The 21,138-nt window shown below is 43.6% G+C and overlaps 1 protein-coding gene across 1 annotated transcript in view; it reads left to right on the top strand.

Moving 5' to 3' along the window:
- The window catches only part of NCALD (neurocalcin delta), a 52,853-nt gene extending 33,071 nt beyond the window's left edge, over positions 1–19,782 (top strand). Inside the window, exons 2-4 of the mRNA XM_065628387.1 lie at positions 10,971–11,367; positions 18,218–18,323; positions 18,611–19,782. Coding sequence (XP_065484459.1) covers positions 10,990–11,367; positions 18,218–18,323; positions 18,611–18,708 — 582 coding nt within the window. The 5' untranslated portion in view covers positions 10,971–10,989 and the 3' untranslated portion in view covers positions 18,709–19,782. The remainder of the gene's footprint in view (positions 1–10,970; positions 11,368–18,217; positions 18,324–18,610) is intronic.
- Positions 19,783–21,138: the final 1,356 nt, after the last annotated feature.

The following is a 21,138-nucleotide window of genomic DNA, read 5'->3' as shown; positions in this document are numbered from 1 at the left end:
ATATTTTTTTTCACTGCAAATTGGAACAAAGCACCAAAATTTCCCAGTGGGATGGACGTTAAAATTATCTGGTAAGACCGAGTTATTTCACTTCATTGGCAATGAATTGTTTTCTTAATAATGTCAAACCCCCTGTAATGCTAAAATTAACATAATATAAATGCCAAAAGAAAATTAATAGAAGTCACACTGAAATTTTTGGCTTTGTAAAAAAAGGAAAATATAAAGTTGAAATGATAAATTCTGATATTTTCCCTGATTTTTTTTTGCTGAATGTGACACATTTCCACAAAACATTTTGATTTCTGCTAAGCTGCATTACCTGAAGGAAATGGGTTCTACTGAAAACCCATTCACCCAGTGCCATTCTTCCAGGGCCGGTAATTCACAGACTCATCTTGCAAGCTGAAAGATGTAAAAATTCTGAGAAATAAGACAGGCACAAAGAGAAAATTATCACTCTGTCTACAGTTTAGAAACTTCTTTGAAAACTGTTTTTGAAAGTTCCTACACTTCCCACAAAAATCCTTTAGTCATCCATACCACCTCTTACATTTGGTCCCGCACAGCTGACAGGGCTGGGTGCTGGACAAATCATCCCTGGCGTGGACCTTCATATTTATGAACTTGTAAACTCTGACATTATCTTAGTGCATCTTGTTTCCATCTCATCGGCAAAATTCTGGTGCTGGTTGCCAGAACCTCCCACTCTCCTGTTGCCTACTTTCCCAGAGAAAGTTCCACTAAATTTCTTCAATACGGAACAAAAACTTACAGTTACTCCCCAGGTATGAACCTCCACCATCATTCCTCTCCCCATTATAAGAATATCTTTAAGAATATCTAGTTTGCTAGTTAATGGCTCTGTATTTTCCAATATCATACTTTCATTTTATCTGTCAACACCAATTCTCTGTTGTGGGATAGGGAACCATCTGTTAACAATTTTTTTAAGGGTAGAGTAAGCACAAATGTCACTCTTTGGGAGTCACATGCTATTTATTTATGAAGATAAAAAAATCAAGATCATGAATTCACATCAGCTTCTCACGTTACTTGGTGCAACAGTAGCTTTCTGCTTCAGTTTCCACTACCCTCCACCAAGGTCTTGCATATATGGTTACATAAAAGAACCGAACAAGATGTAGGACAGATTAGAAACCTGATAAAGTTGCTACTAGATGAGTTTGATGACTGGTGCGCTTGGGTGAATTGGGGAAGATTATGTTATGACCAGTGATTGCCTTACACAAAGGAGAGAAGCACTTGAGAAGACAGGAGAATAAACTGAGTTTGACATGGCTGGATATGCAGGTATCAGGACAAAGACAAATTGCAGTGACACAGGCTTGTAGGAAGGCTGGCTTTTCTAAAGCACTCAGGACATCGTTAGGTACCAAAATTAGTGGTGTTATGCTCTGGGAGGCCTCAGTTTACTGGGTACAAATGCTTTTTGCGAAGCTGCCTATTACACAGGGGCCCAGATGGAAATGTTTCTTTTGAGAAGCCCAAGTTCAATTGTGGGTGCTGAGCACTTGAAAAAATGTGACCTTGAGCATTTTAGGAGATGTGGTCCAGAAGGGGATTGTTAAACAAAGAGACTTTAGGCTCACCAGTTGCTCTTACAATAGGAGATACAATAACTGCAGAAAACGTCCATAATTTGGATCTTGATATTTGGTCTCCTTTGAAAGGATGCTGGTAGATAAAGTCACCTCCAGCTGGAACAGGCAGAGACATTTTGCCAACTCCCCTGCTGTTAGCTTAACACCCGTGTTCATAAATACTGTGCTTAGTGAAACAGTTGAATGCAGTAAAATCTGGAAAAGCAGCCTCCTGAGCGTGGATGTCCTAATGTACTCTGTCAGAAAATTCTCTCTTGCCCTTTATCATACAAAATTAGGCAAAGGCAAACATACTTTTACAAAAATACTATCTCCAGAGAGTTTGAAGAAGTCAAATATATAAATATGTATCTTATTCCCAAAAGTGTCATCTGAAGTCTGCCAAGACAAAGAGTTGGTTACTTTAAAGACCTTAGATGGTTCTCCTCAGGATTAATGAGCAAATCTTTGGTTTTTTCTTACAAAGTCTATGGTAAACTGTTGTTCCTCAACTCTTCATGAACAAATGACTATGAAGCAAAAAACCCATGTGAATATTGGCATGATTTTTATTGTTGTGAGCTCTTAAAGAATGAGGAAGAAATTAAATGACGTAATGAGAGACTTTGGTAGGCTGGGAAGAGGGCTTAATCAAATCTGTGTGAGTTTTCCCCCTTCTGTCTGTTTTTTGTTTTCTTTTTTATTTATTAATTTCTCATTAAGCAGGGAAAACATTACTTTCAAGCTGTTCTGGGTGGGTGAAGCATTTGCTAGTCGGCGCTGGGGAATGACTGACCAACACTTACTGCATAATTTTTCACACTGCTCATAGGGTGGTGGTCCTCTGCATCGCTTCCCGAAGCGCTCTGGACAAAGCCCAAGGCGCTGAGAAAGGCTGGAGGGACAGACTCCCCGCCATGTGCACAGGGGAGCACAGGGCCCCCATTTATGTCCACTTACAACTTGAACAGTCACTGTAGGGTTTGGGAACATTGATTGATTTATATGTAGCTCCAGTAGTCCCTTTTCTGTCTGTTTTCTCTGCCTGTCTACCCCCATATGGGGACAGAGGTTGTACCTTAATTGAGCAGAAATCCTTCCTAAAGATGCTTAGGTGCGCTCTGTCTGAAGTGGCAGTGATTTTGAGCTAAGGCGAGTAAGCTCCACCGCCCCAGGTAGCTGCCTGGCTCCCAGTGCAGCAGCAGCAAGTAGCTGGTTACCAGCAGGTTAAGAACAGACGTGGTTAATGCCCACACATAATGCAAATCTGCTGGGTGGAGGTGGGGTGAACAGATTCCATTGCACGAGCAAATAGAGACACTCCTCTTTGACGGGTAGATGTCCACCAAGTTTCATTTTGGAACAGCTTCACAGATGAGCTCTGAGTCCTCAATGTGAGGCTTTAAGATGGAAAGAGTGATCAAATGTGAAGGTGAGAGGAATCACTGCACGACGTGCCATGCTGTGCAAATCTGCATAACGTGCTCTTTTCCCCCAGCTCCCAACGTTAGAAATACTCATGCCTAGTCATATTTCTCGTACCACACACTCAGCCTTACAGGAAATCATTTGGAAACAGAGACCTTCTCTGGAAGCCCCAGTGATGCTGAAGCCAATGCAGAGGTGAGGGGGTGTGAGGGCATCATCCCTTTCACTGCTCATGGCTGAAACACCACTTACTGGTCTGAAAACAATTCCACTTGAGACCATGAGCATTGCTGAGAGCAACGTGATAAGCACTAGGCTGTTATCTAGTTAACCCCCTGATGCTGAAGACCCTGATAGTACTGTACTATTTATTGACAGGGACTCTGCCTTTCTGCTGCTTCTCCTTCCTCCACCCCAACGCCAGCCCTCATTGCTAGAATGCACGAAGGAATTATGATAAAAAGAAACAGGAGACAATGTTGAGCAGCTGTAACATTTCTCTGCCAGGGCAAATCTGAAGGGATAAGAGCCTGGGCTTTTGATGTTCGATATCCGTAAGCTCGCCCAAGTTTGAAACACATGAACTCCGTGCAGCTGCTCCTGCTTGGACTGCCCACTGCAACTAAAACACAGAACTATGAAGGTTTTACTATTCTTTCTCGTCTTGAGTTTCTCCTGGTGGCTGTAGCAGGAAAACACAGAACAAGTACTGCCAAAGGGGCAATTAGGGGCACCTTCTGTAGCGGGAGGGTCCCCAGAGAGTGGGCTGGAGAAGCAGGAAGGTGACACAAAACAAAACAGTAACTTAAAGCAGTGAAAACACCAAAATCCTGGAACCAGACCTAAAGCTTAACATAAAATGAATGAAATGTATCGTGATGAACAGGTTATGAAGTATCAGTGGGTTACTGGATGGCACATATGTCCTATGTTCCTTCTATTGACAAAGCATAAATCGCAGAATCACAGAATGGTTGGAGGTGGAAAGGACCTCTGGAGATCATCTAGTCCAATCCACCTGCTAACACAGGTTCACCAGAGCAGATTGCACAGGAAATACTGAGTGACAATCCCATCCACACCATTTCCTTGTTTTTTTCCTCTTCATTTCTTCATTATTCTTCCTTCCTGTTCTTTAACATCAGCTATAGTTTTAGCCAGAAGTTTTACTCCATAGTATGTATTTTAGACACTGGGCACTCGTTATATTTCACTGCAAATCTGTTTACTGCTGTTCCTTGTGAATATTGATAAGAGAATACCAGATTTTTTAAATGAATCTTGCTCATAAATTTTTATCTGTTTTTGTCATTTGACAATATCAGCAGATAAATTGAGGACATCAAAGCTCAAAATTTTATTCTTCATGTATTTATTTTTTTGCTAAGTCCCTCTGTGCTTTTTAATGTTGGATTTTCTTTCAAAAACATATTCCAAGATGCTGTTTTTAAAAAAATCAAACAAAAATCTTTCTTGGCAAGCATCGCCACACTGGTTACTCATATGAACATGTGAAAACAAACTAGAAATGGCCAGAAGGAAATAAAGTTGCTGATTCCAAGAGCCTGCAGGGTAGTTTTCTGTGGGACCAAGACAAAAAATATCTCTTGAGCAGGTAGTACTTGTGTTTCATGGCGGGAGGCTAAAACCTGAGAAGTTATTCTTCCCAGAGCTGCTGCTGCTGTAACCGAAAGCACTGTGTCCCACGAGTGGGATCCTGCACTGGGAAAATGGTCAGCAGCACTGGAGGTGGCTCTGGGGTTGTGAACATCAGAAGGGCAGAAGCAGAGCAGTACGAAAGCAGGGGCTCTGCCCAACCTGTTTGTTGGAAGCTTGGTAAATTGTCACAGAGTTTCCTGGTGCTGGGGCACAGCAGAGATCACTGAACACACATTCCCGCTTTGCTCACCCAAGTCTCACTGGAGAGCTACAAGATGCCCACATATACTGTTGGGTTTGCTTTCACGACCAGGCCATGGTTGTTCCAGCCACAGGGAAACAGCATACACAGATGGGAAAAGAGTGTGTCATTTGAGATACCTGCTGCTTTGAACCATCTCATTACATAGCTTGCACAGCAGTTAGCAGTATTACAGCCTGAAGGAATAACTAACCTTACAAAGGAAACTTGACTTTTATACCAGAATATGTTCACCAAGGCCTTGACTTTTGTAAATGCACATACCCGCTCCCATTCTGTAAGGGCATGGACAAAGAGGAACCAGAGATACATCTGGAAATGTGAGTACTTTGGACCACAAATCACAGCAGAATTTGCAGAGACTGCCACATGCCGTAATTGCTGAACTGGTGTTTGCTATCTGAAGCTTTACCAAGCTGTCAGAGAAGAACAAAGAGAGTAGCTCTGATTCTGTGAAGTGTTGAGCGCAGGGCAAAATTTTGGCCTGGAAGCCCTTGGGACACATCCCCAGCCAAGGTTCCACACTCTGAGATGCACTGCAGTCTCCCACTAAGGGGATGCCGTGCTGCAAGGCTTGGTCAGCCATAGGTTTGGTCAAGCAGGAGAGCGCTGCACCCCTTCCTTGGGCTTGTGAGAGAGCAGAGCTGCACAGTGCCAGGCAGAGAAGGAACTGGAAGGAGTGGCAGAAAGTGATGGCAGGAGAGTTTATCTCATGGGAGCCCTATGTGGAGGCCCACTGTGAAGGCTGGTGTGCAGCGACAGGAGATGACTACTGGTGGGTAGGACACGAAAGAAGGTGGGAATCCCTGCTATACCCAGATGTGTAGACAGCTTAAAAGACAAATGATGTATTTGAGACCACTTGTCACATGTCCAGGTTTTTAGGAACGATCAGCAGTTACTCTGGAGGAAAAACAACAGTGGTGACAGCGAGTGGAGAACCACAGGGTCTGCAGAAAGCACCCGTACGGCAGACAAGTCATTAAGGGTTGCCACAGGGATCGGCCTCATGCTGGAGAGCTGCTTTCTCACAGCTGTTAAGTTGCAGCACAGGTTCAGAGTGATGCTGTTGTCCCGCTCAGCCTTTGGTTCATTTCACCAGTCATCAGGATCTTCTTCAGCTGCTTGGCAGGGATCAAAATCCCACGATTGCTACTCTCAGGGAAATTCTCAAATGATGTGTTAGAAATGTTAAAGACAGCATTGCCCCCATAAGTGGATTATTTCTTGGAAACAAGCCAGACCGTGTGTGTAAGAAACCAAGAAGCAGCAGTTTCTGAACACAAAAAACGAGGTGGTTCATCCCTGTTTTCTGTAGTATTATAGAGCCATATTACCAATCAAGGAAGCTGGTACTGGTATGTCCATCATGCAGCCGTCTCCCAGCTATGCTAGAGAAGTGTCCTCCTCGCTATAGTGGTGTGTTACCAAAACAATCCCCATCCATGCCCCAGAATTACCTCTGTGTTCATCCTGCGGCTTTAGGACCATTTAAACTGGCTGTGTAAAAGGCTTCCTCCATTGTTCGGTGTTATTTCCCTGTCCCTGAAACATTGTTCCCTAAAGCTCAAATTTTGTTATGTAGTGCCTTCTAATTTTAAATTACAGAATAGCACTGAAACCATAAAATGGAGCCTTCATTGCTTCTTTCTGAAAATTTTTCTGCCTTTATTTTTATACAGTTGATCTCTGTAGCCAAGCCTATGGTGTGATTTGCTTTGCTAACTTCACTGGAAATATATCAGGCAGGACTTTTCTTCAAACGGTTTCTTTATACCTTTCACATGCTTTGTACTCTGTTAGCTATCAAGTACTCAATATTCTAAATTCTCCATTTTTAGAGCAACACTTCCCTGGATAAGAGCCCCCCTCTCAGTATACTTTTTCTCAGCAGTGGACTTTCCTTCAGATTTAAGCCTAAGTCAAAATTAAGATGTCTTGTGTTCTTTGGCAGACTGAACTCGTAAAAAAAAAAAAAAAAAGGGTTGCCTTTTTATGATGGGTGTCGTATTTGAAGAGCAAGAGAATTGTTAGAAATGTGTTGCTACCACTTGCTTATTATAGCAAATCCCCAACAGAAAAAAATTTTTTAAAAGTGATTTCTTTTAAAGAAATATGTTTAGATGCCTGCATTGCATTCACACAGCAATGGGTTAGTTGTGTGCTCGTGGCTGCTGCAGCTTCCCAGCTCCTGCAAGGCTGTTGCTTAATGAGGAAACACGTTTGCCTTACCCCGAGGTTTCGGATCGAGGTAACAACTGTAAATGAGCAGCAGCAAACTGCTGACAAGAGACAGGTGATAGAATGTGTTTATCACCTTTCTGTCCAGCCAGTTCCCCCCTTTTGAGGAGAAGGCTGTAACAGCATCGATGTGCACACAATATACTGCACTGCAGGGAAAGTCATTCAGTGTGGTGTCAGTTGCCACTTCATTTATTTATTCTCTCAATGTCAAATTATCACAGCCTGCTGTCTGTCAAACAGTTCTGTCTTCAATCTCATCTTAAAAACTCCACACCTAGGCCTCATCAGAGCAAACTCCAAGTATTTCCTTTATGGAGCAGCACCTATAATGTTCCTACAATAATCAGCAACCGGAGATTCTTTCCATAGCAACCACACAGCAGTGATGCTTTCCTTTCTGATCTTCTCTAGTTGTTGGCTGAAATGGTATCAAGTTTTCAAACCATAAACACGCCACATCCTTTTACCAAACAACGCTCCCTTCAGAATTAAGGCCCTAATATTTTTGTCTGTCATGTTGTCCCATATAGGAAGTCATTCATATATATTATGTCCAACAACATTGTATCAGAGGAAGAAATTGTAGAAATGCAATAATCATTAAACACTTAATTTGCCTTTGTTTGTATACCTACAGCATCCATTTCTCAGTATTGTCAATATTTTACTTTGCCACTCTGATTGCCATTCACTATTTACTTGCTGTATTTTTAACATTTAATCATTTATTAGAAATTTGAAAGATCTACAGAGGTTATAAAGTGTGGAAAAAATGCCTCAGATCAGCTCCAATTTTATTTTTATTCTGTGCATTTACTGCCGTCATTATTAGCTGACATTCTTTTAGCTCACTGTACTCTGCCCATAATCTAATCCATCCTGAAGAGGCGGGCAGCAGTGTACAAAGTTATTATAAGGATCTTCAAGTGTCTTCAAGGATTTTCTGTACTTGGACTGCAAAAGCATTTTGATCTGCTGTTGATAGAATGGGCACAATAAATCCCATCGTTACAGTTCCTAGAACATCACCTATTAATAAGGAACAATCTGGAGGGAAAAGAACATAATACAAATTCATCACAAGCAGACTCAGAAATAATCCTTCGGGTTTTGACTGCATTGCTTGGCATCACAGCGGCTGTGACTTTCAACCCCATCCTGCAGGTCATATGTGGTTAGCTCTCCCTTTCTGCCTGGAGAACAGAGATTTTTCTGATTGTGATGGTTTGCTCCTACCAATGTAATGCAGTGCATTCTGCCATCCTTTATTTTTTATTATTTGGTAAAAATATGTTGCACCTGCAGCCATGTGCAGCTATAAAGGCATCATTTTGGGAACTGAACCACATTCTTATTGGCTCCCTCTTGAACTCCACTGCCTGCCTGTCACCTCATTATTTTATTTTTCAGAAGAACCTGGGCTGGAAGTGTGGAAGCCAAGTTTCAGGTTTTCAAATGTCTGAGATATCAAAAAGCAGCAAGGGATTACATCACTAATGCCAGCTCACTCCTACCGCAGCTGGCTTGCACCTTAGCCAGAGACCTTCCCTTTCTACTCTGCTGGTCTGGCAAGTGTGCAGCCCCGGGGCTGCGGAGCAGCTGCCACCGCAGCTGTGGGTGGCTGCCGCCTACTCTGAGGATCCCACTGGTTTGGTTTTTGCTAAACTGGTGCTGCTCTAAACTCAACCTGGACACTTCACTTGTCCAGTTGCTTTCCTATCCTGCTGGCAAACCCTGCTCGTGTTGTTTTGCCTGACATAAACCCGTCTGGCTGCCCTCATGTAATCCGTTCACTCAGATAATTCCCAGGTTGTTTATTGTGGACCCCGTCCAACACCCGCTGAAGGCAGTGCAACCTTCAGCTGCCTCGGCAGCTGTTAGACCGGGCCTATAAAACAGGGACATTTTTGATATTTCCAGGGTATTAAGAGCTTAGATTGCTTTAAAACTGTACAGTATGTTTTGATCAGGATGAAAGGAGGAAAGGCAATAGGAAAAAATTACCTTTTTCCAAGTGTTTTGGAGACACTTTGGAGGAAAAGACATTGTTTGGATTAAGGCGGGCACCCAGACCCCTGAAACAGTCCGGAGATGGAGAGGGTCCCATCACACAGGACCCGTCACCCCTTTCAGCCTCTTCTCCACAAAGAGAGAAGCCTATTCTCCATCAGTTGTGTAGGCAACAAGTTTAGACTAGACATCTAGTTACCAGACAGCCACCAGTGGATCATGTAGAGACACAGCTAGATCTAAGATGGATCCCACCATTTTACCCTTGAGAAATACACTTTTTGGTCATTCTGGTCCAAGAACACACGAGATTAAAGAGTCAGTCCTCTGGCTGCCTTGGGGAATTCAAATTCCCCTTGGGGAGGAGGGGAGCTTCTCAGCACAGGAAACAATTGTCATCAGCTCAGAGGAGCCTCTATTTCTTCTTCCCAGTGTCAAATAGAAGAGGCAGCAGATTAGCTTCAAATGGTGGTACATTTCTCACTAGATGCTTCTGACACATAATGGCACTATATTATTCTTCATTTTTTAAAAGTATTATTTTGGTCTAGGCATCATTCATAAATCCACCTCTGTGGCCCAGAGATTCCATTCTGACAACAGCGTGGAAGTCTTGTATAAATTGTTTTGCAATTCTACTTAAGTCATTCATACATTGGATTTTATTAATAGTTATGACTGTCATTCTCATGACAAATTCTCAGGCAGGTTTCTGTTGATAGAGAATAGCTTCCCACAATTCAGGTATAATGCTAATCTTCCAGTAAAACTGGTGACGTTGCCTTTTAGAGCCAACACACTCAGGCTCCAAAACTTAATACCCGAAGGGCAGCAGTCATTAGTAAATCTGCTGCACAATGTGTTATGTAGCAATTTGCCTTAAATAAAATATAATTAGGGTAATTTCACAGAAGCTATATTCAATAACATGTCTTAGTGGTTAATTTAACGGAAATGAATTTCCAATTTTGTTGTCCAAGTACTTTATTTTTTCTCCTCCTTTCCTTTTAAAGAGGTTTTTTTTCAAAGACCTGTGACCACCCAGGTTACTAATACTTAGTAACAGATCCAATTCCTGGCTGCAAGCAAAATTAAAAACCACAGTAATACAATTTGGAGTGGGAGAATCCGCCATTGATAAAATCTTTCCAGATTTTATCTGCATTTTGAACTAAAATGGGAATCAGTCTATGCCAAACAAGAGAGGCAACTTCTGGGTTGTTCTGTTTGGTTCTGGCTATAGAGATATATCTAGAAGGGCTTTGGAGCTCCTGGTATCAGTGTACACTACCGATGCACCTTGACCTCATTTTGGAGCAACACCAAGCAGCCATAGCCCTTTGTAGCAACCTGATTTCTACCAGAGGTACAAAAAAATTTATCTCCTTGAGATCAGCTTCTTGACAGCTGGGTGACTGGGATGGAGGATGTGCTGCAACACACAGCTACCAGTCACCTACACCTTGCAACATCTATTGCTTATCTTGTGATTTCAAAAGCAAACTTGGATGGCAATAAAGTCAAAGTAATTACAGTTCTCCAGACTGTGAAAAGACAATGTGATCAACATGTAGATTAGGCTTGTTAGTTTTTTCAGAGTATACTCACAGTAGTGGACTCTGCCCAAAGTTTCAATCGATTGCCAAGAGTGAACTATCATAAGAAATCTCAGAATCCAGCATACTGTTCTTCTACAGTCTCCAAACCAATAGCTATTAATAATTAATAATAATAATTCATATGTGTTCATTTTTCCTCTGCAGGTAACATTTTGACACCAACATGGGAAAGCAAAACAGCAAACTACGCCCTGAAGTCATGCAAGATTTGCTAGAAAGTACAGACTTTACAGAACACGAGATCCAGGAGTGGTACAAAGGCTTTTTGAGAGACTGTCCAAGTGGACATTTATCTATGGAGGAGTTTAAAAAAATATATGGGAACTTCTTCCCTTATGGGGACGCTTCTAAGTTTGCGGAACACGTATTCCGCACTTTTGATGCCAATGGAGATGGAACGATAGATTTCAGAGAATTCATCATAGCCTTGAGCGTAACGTCGAGAGGTAAACTGGAGCAAAAGCTGAAGTGGGCATTCAGCATGTACGACCTCGATGGGAACGGCTACATCAGTAAGTCAGAGATGCTGGAAATCGTGCAGGTAAGTGCTGCTCAGAGATACCCCTCGGCCTCTCTCCTTCAAGTGAATTATGAAGCAATGAGACACTGAATGAAAAACTCCGTCAGCATTTGGGAGTTTATTATCTTGGTTCCTTGTATAACCACTTAAATACAAAATATTTTTTCATTTGGCAAAGATCGTGTCACAATTCAAACTACAGCACTTGATATCCATTGCAATATCTCCTGAGCAACACACTGTGTAGGAAGTTCTCCCTCGGCAGTTCTGTTGGGCTGGGGCACAGCAACTTGTCTGCTGATAAATGCGATTCTGTCCTCTGGGAAATCACTGTCAATTGATTACAGTTAATTACAGTTGGAGCAAGGTATCTTAGATCAACCGGGTGGTGTACTTTTAAGGAAGGCAGACTCCCTTCACAATAGGAAACAAATCTATTTTGAAATCACGATGTTGTGAAAAAACCGCTCACAAAATTTAAGAGGTGTCTGTCTGCATAATTCCAGTGAGGTCTGCACACTTAGTATCATACTAGGTATCTTCATATTAAGTTGCCAGTATAGATAAACCTTATCTGGGTAGACAATGATTCCATACACAGCCTCTTTGGACGTGTTTTCCTGCATGTTACTAGGACTCCCACCTCACTTTGGCTTCCTCTAACATGTTTTTATCCTTAAGGCACACCACTCTACTGAAAGTTTTAAAACATTTTTATGTGGTAGTATATTTACACAGCTTGAATCTGTATAAGCCAGAACTGATTAAAAAAAAAAAAAAAGGTTGTTATCAAGATCCTTTCCTTCCCTGGAAATTTTGAAGAGCTAATTATGTACTGTGTTATTCAGACTTATATTCGTGCTGGAAATCCAAGGAAAGGAATGTACACAAATTACACGTTGGAATGGCAAACTGCGTGTACACAGTCAGCCTAGTGCATGGTGCCCTTGTGTTTCTACCAAGGCTCTTCTCACATCCTCCAAATTGTAGCTTACACCACTGCTTACACTACTTCAGCAAGAGCAGATACAAAGCTCAGCTGCAAACGTAGGGTTGTTGTGTCGTCTTTCACTTGTTCTGTTTTGTGCTCCCGTGTCTGAGTTGAAGAGCAGGATTGCATTCAGACACAGAGATCTCCCTGTCTCTGTGCCATCACAAACCCCATGGAATATTTGCATTAGAAGATACTCTGTTCCTTACAAATCTTCCTCTCCCCCGGGCAGGGTAAACAGGCTGTCAATTGTTGTTTTTCTAGCTGTATTTCTCCTCACGAGAAAACAAAGAGAATCCCAAAAGAACTAGCAAAGTTGAAAGCAAACACAAGAAGCCAAACGCGAGTGAGCGCCTGCTCCGCAGGAACTGGAGCTGCCGCAGGGACCATGGAGCCCGTTGCTGCCGCGAGCAGCCCAGGACGGCCTCGGTGCTGAACGGCAGCACAAACCCCACAGACCAGAAGATTTACAAACAGGGAGAACAAAGCCATAAATGTATTCTTTTCAAATTTAATGAAAACACCAGTGGCTGAGTTCTCTGTAGCAAGTCAGGCAAACACCAGCAAAGCCAGCAGGTTTTTCCATTTACCCCAGGTTTGCTCATCAGCATGCTTAGAGGCTGAAATGCTCTACCTCCTCTTCATATTCATGTTGGTACCAAATCGTAGCATTGTCCTTCACAACCATGACGCCATCATCAAATGAAACTGCAGCTTAGGGATCAGTGTAGGGCAACATTTTGTCAATTTATACATCCAACCCAGAGCAACACTTTGCATACAGGCATCAGCCTGGCATTCCAGCCCTCCCACTGCACTTCTTGGGAGGTTTGGCTCTCCCCACCTTTCAGATTGCACCAGAAACTCAACTGAGCCATGCTTTATCTCATTATCTCACCCCACATTTTGAGACACTACACAAAAAGCAATTATGGAAGTAAACAGACTAATAAGTCTGAGCAACAATCGTTTCTGTACCATGGACTATCCGCAGTTTTCCAACCAGGAAAGCTGCCCTTTCTGTGATGGAGCTTCCCATGAGGCAATGTGCCTGTAGATCTCACCCTGTTCTCTTCTCCCAGTTTTTTTATGGTCACAGTGATCTCTCTGTATTGCACTGGTCACCTGCAGCTCTTCCCGGCAGGGTAGGATTTGTTGCGTAGTCTCTGGAAGCATGTTCAGCTCATATGTGAAACTGAAGTAGATGAGCACATTTTCTTGCTTTATTGGGAGGTTCCTTTGATGTCGAGTGATTAGACATAAAAAACCAGCTAACAACTATCACTTTCATTTACAAAACATGATTATTTTTTAATATGGAAAGACAGGATTCTGTATCAAATGTCTTCCTGGGGGCCTTCAGCCATCACAATCTTTCTGACAGTGAAAAACAGAACTCTGTTATATCTCTGATGTATGTCTCAGAGGAACCTATTACAAGTCCCTCATCTGGCATACATTTGCATATTGATATAGCAGGATTTATTATGTTTTCATCAGGATTTTTGCATGAGACAATACATCAAAATTAACGCTAAAAGAAACAACATCAATCTAAAAGTCTTAGTTTCACAGAAAAATACTGCCCCTGTTACTGTGGGATTACTGTATCTCAAATAACATAAGGGCAAGGCATGGTTTTCTTCTTTTTCAGTCTGCTTTTCTTTGTGCTTTGGAAGTCGTCTCTCTGTAGTGATTTTCCATGTTATGCTGATGGCTACTTGTGTTTGCTTTCTCATGCTCTGGCCTATCACTGCTGCAGGCAATGCAGGCATTGCACTCTTGCTCAGCGTTGCAAGAAGGCACTTGTGGTAACAGTGGCAGCAGCAGTAGCACTGGAACAGCAGAGCTACTGGTTAAGATGGCTCATGTCCCACAGGATGCCAAGCAGATGAACATGAATGGTGCATAACAGATTACTGAAGCCTGTTTTCTCTGCAAAGCAGTGGGCTGCAGGGCAAAACACCTGCATTCCTCGAAGCTCTGTTTGCCATAGTGTGGTTAACTATGTACACATAGCCTATCACAGACTCACCATGCCTGTCCATGAGCTTCCACTAGACAAGCCTCCAAAAAGCCCTGCTTAGAGACACACATAAGCCATGCACATGGAGCTGGCTGCACACTTTGGAGGATCACATAACCTGAAGGACATTAGTGGTGGGCTGACAATTACAGAGCCTAATGAAAGAAGGTCCGTGGGGTACTGCTACACCTACCAGGCATAGCACATCTACAAAGTACTGTGGGAAGCTGCTGCATAGCCTGCCCTCTTGACAGACCTCCCCACAGATCTTCTCAGATTCTCCTGCTTTAGGAATGCTTTTCATGTTCCCCATATGTTTACCTATAATCTAAATAGCCCAGTCCACTCGAAAATAGCCACAAACCAGCTAGAAGATTTGTGTTTGTTCCCCTTGTTGAAATGGGTTATATTTGGTGAGAGTCTCTTAAAATAAGAGTTCAAATAAGAAATGGAAACCTTGTTCTAAGGGTACATTTTTTCACCATATGGAGTCATAAGGCATCTTAAGAATACTAAGCTGAGAGATGAGAATAACACTCTCAGTATGATACAAACAGAGCACACAGGTTTCACTTGCTGGGCTATCTCATTTGTAAGCCAGGAAGAAACAGCAGCTGATATGGGAGGAACTGGAAGCTGACACGGCTCTCAGTAAAGACAACGTCAAAAGTCTCCATGAGATTGAGAGGAAAGCAAATTTTTCAGACTGATTATTCACTTCACGAGATTTTTAGCTGTCAAAATTTATTTCAACAAAGTAAAAAGGATTGACTGAAAATTTACGCTGTCATTGCTGCCATCACCATAAGGAGCTCCTTGACGCTTTGCCAAGTATAGCAATAAAGTGCAGCCCCCACCAAGATCTCTGGCCTGACTGCGCCAATGGCAGCCAGCGACTGGGAGCAAAACCTGTGTGAATTGGTAAAGGGGTAAGACTTGCCCTAAATCACGCACTTTATTTACATGTGGGTGGAAGATCAAAGAGGAGAGCTCAGCACAGAACCAGCCAGTTCAGAGGAAGCTGGAACCTGTGCTCACTCCAGTGATGCACACAGGGCTCTGGAGGCACAATTTTTAGTGGCGCTCAGGGGCTCCAGGGAGCTGTAAGGAGCCCTCCTGATAGAAATCCACCTGCAAAAGCTGCTCTGACTCGGGTAGCTACTCATAGATAACCACCTCCAAACCTTCTCCTAATGAAAGCCACTGATGCGTTTCAGCCCAAGTGCTGCAAGGCTGAGGAGTTGTACTCCACATGGAGCAGAGCCCCTGCAGCCTTTCAGTCCCAGGTTACAACCTGGGTTAGCACAGCCCAGCTCCGTGCAATTATCACATGAAACCAGATTCCTTTCAAAGCTTGCTCTTTCAAACACGCAATAAAGAGCTCTGTGTAGCTGCATTGAATTAATATGGGGCAAGCCTCAAGATTGTTAATCAGCTTTAACTGGCTTTTACTTTGGGAAAACTTCCCACTGAACTTCTGAGTAAGGACATAAGAATTTGTCCAGAGTAACCATTTTCAGCATGAAAAGAACGCTCACTATGTTATTCCCATCTGGCTTTCCTAGAATATCTCATCTGTTATTCCCTTCACACGCCTCTGTGAAAAGGACCCTGTAGGATGAAGTCATCCTGAAGTGCTTTTTATTTTTTGTCCTAAAAATCTGCATATTCTTACTATGGTTACTTTGATCACGGTAAACATGCCTGCGCTCCTGGTCCGGGGCATTCCTCCCACACTTTGAATGTAGATTCTCTACTTTGCCGTCCTCTCACCCAGAGCGAGGGAATGACCCCTCCACCTCTCTTCCTACCCCAGACAAAAGCCAGACAGCTTAAGATGCTTAAAGACTGGCAGATTTATAAGCCTCATCTCTGCTCTGACCCTTGCGAGGTTTGCATGCTGATGAGGATGAGGAAGGTGTAAATTCTTACTGTCCACCCTCTCCTTTGTTGTTTTTTTTTTCCTCTATTGTCTCCTTCCCCCTGCTCTGTGTTCATGTGCTGCCATGTTCATGCATTCTTCTTTTCTCCTCGTCATCAGATGATCACAATTGTGTGGACAGCATCCCTGCTTAGGCTGTGCCCGATACTCTGGCACCCTAGTTCTCTTGGGAGCCTTTGGGCACTCCTGCAGTGCAAATGATGATGATGATGAAAAGGGTGCCCACCAGTTTTCCATTCATCCAGCAGCTGTTCATGCTGAAATGTTCTCCTCTGCTCCCCTGCCCATGTCCATAGCCAGCATTATAGACTTACTGGAGGGCAGACCAGGAAATCCATGACCACGGTGTTGGTGACATAACTGAGGGAGCAGATGTTTGTTTGCTCTGAGCATTACCAATGAATATTTTATTAAACAGACAAATAGTCTTCTCAAGGTGTAACTCTCTAAGTAAAGGACAGAAGATGTGAAAGGTGAGCTGCTGGCAGAGGAGAAGCCAGCAAAACGGCCAAGGAAGCGGGTGCTCCCCAGTCTGAGTGTAAAATGTCTGTGTTACTTAGCAGCACCCTCCAGCTGGTGAATCTGTGCTGTTATATTCCTGGGGCCGGCCCTTGGGGACCCTGGGCCAGGTGACGGGAGAGCGCTAGACAGAGTGCCTTCATGAATAGGAGAAGGGGAGAGGGGAGATCCAGTGAGCAATTGCGCTTGTGCCAAGGAGCCCCTCCCAGAGCAGGAGGAAGCAGAGAACAAATTGCTAAAGCAGTCACGTCTGCTCTAACTTATGAACTTACCACTGCAGACACTGTGTTTTGCGGGGGGAACAAGAATTAGAATCTGTGGAAGAAAATGATCCACATCTACAGACGGGTGGGCAAAGTGACAGCCCAGTGCAGCACCCGTCAGCCAGAGGCCAACGAGGTGCAAGGGGCAGCAGAAGGAGCGGGTCAGACCAGGGCAATGCTGCCTTGGACTGGGATGTGCCACCTCTCCCAGCAGCCAGGAGGGTCCCCTGAGGCCACCACCCTGCAGCCATCTGGCTGCTGCTGCGCTCCCGGCTGTGTGGCACTGTGAAGATATCTAACACAAAAAACACTTGTTTACTGGTACTGCATGCTCACATTTGCAGGCAACGTTTGGATACCCAGTTCAGAGACAACAACTCATCCCTGGTTTAAAATTAACGTTACCTATCTCTTAGGGGCTGCTAGTACCATACGTGACTAATAGAATCGTCTGCAGAGAATAGCTATGGGCGGCACCGGTGTCGTGTGGGACTAAAACATCTGCTGCTGTGAAATCGTGAATGGGGCTTTGAGCTGTGTACACACACCAACTCCCAAGGAAAAGGACACCTCCTTGCTGGTCAAGTCTTCGTTATCTGTGGGACACAGCGAACGCAGAGTGGGTCACTGCCCTCTCCATAGGCAGGATGCTAACCAAGGGGGAAGAGAAAGGAGATTGGGGGAGAAGCAAAAGCAGGGTGAGGGGACAGGGGTGGTGAGGACAGAGCCTGGGTGGCTGAAGCACAGAAACACACCACAGCATGGGACAAGACCTTGGTGCTCTTACCATTCCTCCAGGCACTGGGAGCTGAGAGAGTCTAACGAGCTGTACAAGTGATAAATTCATCTCAAGACTGTTTTAATAAGGAAAAATGTAACCTCGGTCCAAACCCAGATTGTGTTCGACCGTGACTAAATAAGGAAACACACTATTTCATAAATGATCTTCCCACTGAAGAGGGCAGCTGCATGTACTGGTGCCACCCAACTCCCTTCAGCCTCCAGAGAGCAGGTCCCAGCTGATGCTGCTGGGATATTTTCTGCCTATTTCTGTCACCAGGAGATAATCCTAACCCTGCACTAAGACAGTGTGTTTCTTACCAGCTCTTTGCTCCTGTCATATCACACAGGCAATCTATAAGATGGTTTCTTCTGTGATGAAGATGCCGGAAGACGAGTCGACACCAGAGAAGAGGACAGAGAAGATCTTCCGCCAGATGGACACCAACCGTGATGGTAGGCACTCTCCAGACACCAGGGTGGCCACCTCTGCCCCCGTGCTCATTGGGGTGTTCTGCCCACATGGGGCGACCCCTCAAACCCACCGTTCCTCCTTTGGCTGCCCTGGCAAAGCCACCACCATCCACAGCCAGAGGGGTGCAGGCAAGCCTTTGCCTTGCAGGGCTGCTTTCCCAGGGATTTTCCTTGGACTCCCCCAGCTGCCTTCCACCATGCTTGTCCAGAAGCTTGGCAAGCGTGCTGCGACCCACCCCATATGCTAAGCAAACATTTTTCTTTTCTAGGAAAGCTCTCTCTGGAAGAGTTCATCCGAGGCGCCAAGAGCGATCCGTCCATAGTCCGTCTCCTGCAGTGTGATCCCAGCAGTGCCGGGCAGTTCTGAAACCATTCTTTGGATGAATTATGTATCTGCTTTTTTTTTTTTTCCTTGCCAAACAACATTCATGGTAGTGTTGCCTCTGTATGGCCAATTATGCCTTCATTTGTGGCATTTATAGCTTCTTTTGTTGTGGATTAATTATGAGAATGCTGAATTGCTCTTAACAATTTGTCCAGAGCAGGGGCAGTACTGTTTTAAACAGATATTGTGGTGTTATTGTTGTTTTAAAGATTTTGTTTTGTTTTTTTTTTTCTCTTGGTTGGTTGGTTGGTTGAACGTGTCTGTTTTGGAAAATATGTGTTGAGAAGGAGTAAAGCAACAACAAAATTCTTGGCAGCAAGACACACTGACAGATTTTAGATTGCTGCTTTAGTATCTGAGTATTCGCCCGCAGGACTTGAAAGTCTAGCAGAGGTCGAACCAAAGGGGTTGTGATGGGTGGTGCAGGATTCACCTGGAACCTCCTCTCCTGTCTAGTTAAGGTCAAAGACAGGATCAGGAAGAAGTAAGAAAGCTCAAAACGTGTGCGGGGTGTATCATCCACGTCCCTGCTCCTATGCCTCGTCGTTTCAATGCTGTGAATATTTTCCAGGTTGTGGAGGAGAAAGGAAAAAAAAAAAGGTTGACATTTTTTACTAGGTTTACAGTGGTTGATTTCACATGGTTTTATCTGAAAATTCACCGATTTGCAATCCTGATCCCCAAATCCACAACTGACAATACCTCTTGCCATTTGGGATCAGCGAAGGCAGACACAGATATGGAAAACTGGGTCTTGACAGTGAATTTGAGGGAAATGATACATGTTGAATGTGAAATTTTCAGGTTAGTAATAAAGCAGTTTTTACTAAGGAGAGTGGGCATTCATGTGAGGAACTCACAGACACCTGCAAGCAGCTCCAGCTGAGGCACATCTGCTGTTGTAAATGATCTTGCATGGTATGAAGTTTTGGGTGTGTTTTTTGTCTCTCTCCACATAGCTAATGGAATTTCTGGGCCTCCTCTTAGGAGAAGGCTGTCATCAAAACTTGTTTTAAACATAAAATTGTAGCATTTATATTTCATTTATTTTGGTAACGTTCGAAAAATCTGTACTGAAATGAGGAAATGGTACGCTTTATGGTATATTTATATATATACGAACATTAAAACAAAACAAAAAAAAAGATCAGCTCTTGAGAGAAATGTTGAATGTTTGTCTTTTCACCTAGATGCAGGAGTTCTGAAATTTGCTGCTGCAAAACCTTATCCTTTGGTCCAAGCTCCTGTATGCAGTTAGTGCACATACATGGGATTTCTTAGGGACATTACAAGCACTGCTACAATGGAAAAGCTTTAGTGACAGGAGGCATTATGCTGACTAAATTGGCATTAATCTGTCATTAGCTAAATTCTGCTCTGTGATCCTGTTGGAGAGGTACCCATGGAGGCAGCGCACAGCGCTGGGAATTCGTGATCTTGTTAGAGTAACCTTTGTCTGACAGGCAAGGTTGGCGTTTTGACAAGTGACCTTGTAGATGCTAATCCCCAGTAGCCTTAATTTAAAATAAACTAAATAAAACAAGTCTGCTTTGCAGGTGATGATTAGCTAAATGCTAGTTAGATGTCATGAGTAAGTAGACGAGTATGAATTATTTTTTGCCAAACGCTAGCTAGCATGTACAATAACTGAGGGAAAAAATCCTAGACTGAATTTTTCCATACCATTTGCTTTGCCAGCTGCGAAGTGCAGAGCATATTAAAATAAAATAAAAATAAATTGAAAATAACATCGCTAATCAGCTGTACTAAAATTATTATGAGTGGCTAATTACACTCAATAAATGCCTTCAGGCACACACCTTTGTCTCAAATGATCATAGAAATCCACTTGATTATGTATTCCCATTATATTAATCAAAATACCAAGCAGAGATGAGAAATGAGAAAGCAAAAGAGGTCCAACCACAGCCACAAGCAGATTTCAATACCTGATGCTGTTACAAGCGTCACTGGCAAAATTTGGCACCAGTTCTGGCTGATGGAAACGTTCCCAGTCTCTTTCTCCCTAATCTTCATTAGCCACCCTGTGCATAACTCTAACCCTTCCCAGGAGAGCCTGTGCTTACCTTCTTCAGGTTAATTTTCTGTCATACCTGGAGAGGTTCTGGCCATCTCTCTGTCCTTCACCTCACTCTGGAGTGCTGTGAGGGTTGTTTTTCAGCAGGACGAGCCTGGCCAAGTGGCTGGGGGTTGCTGCAGGAGGGTCATATGGTAACAACCAGCCCCGCTGCCCCAGCCCAGGGTCTTCCACCACCACCACTGCACAGGCAGGACCAGGTGATGCTGGGGAAACCTGCTGAGCTGCTCACCTACGGGTTCAGTGCAGGCACCCAGGCCCAAAGCAGCCCAGACCTACAGAACCTGGTGTTTACTGGAGGTGGACTTGGACAC

The sequence above is a fragment of the Caloenas nicobarica genome, chromosome 2 (genome assembly GCF_036013445.1).
Source record: "Caloenas nicobarica isolate bCalNic1 chromosome 2, bCalNic1.hap1, whole genome shotgun sequence".
Lineage (NCBI taxonomy): Eukaryota > Metazoa > Chordata > Aves > Columbiformes > Columbidae > Caloenas > Caloenas nicobarica.
The sequence above is the reverse complement of the archived record's forward strand: the minus strand, read 5'-3'. Positions and strand labels throughout refer to the sequence as shown.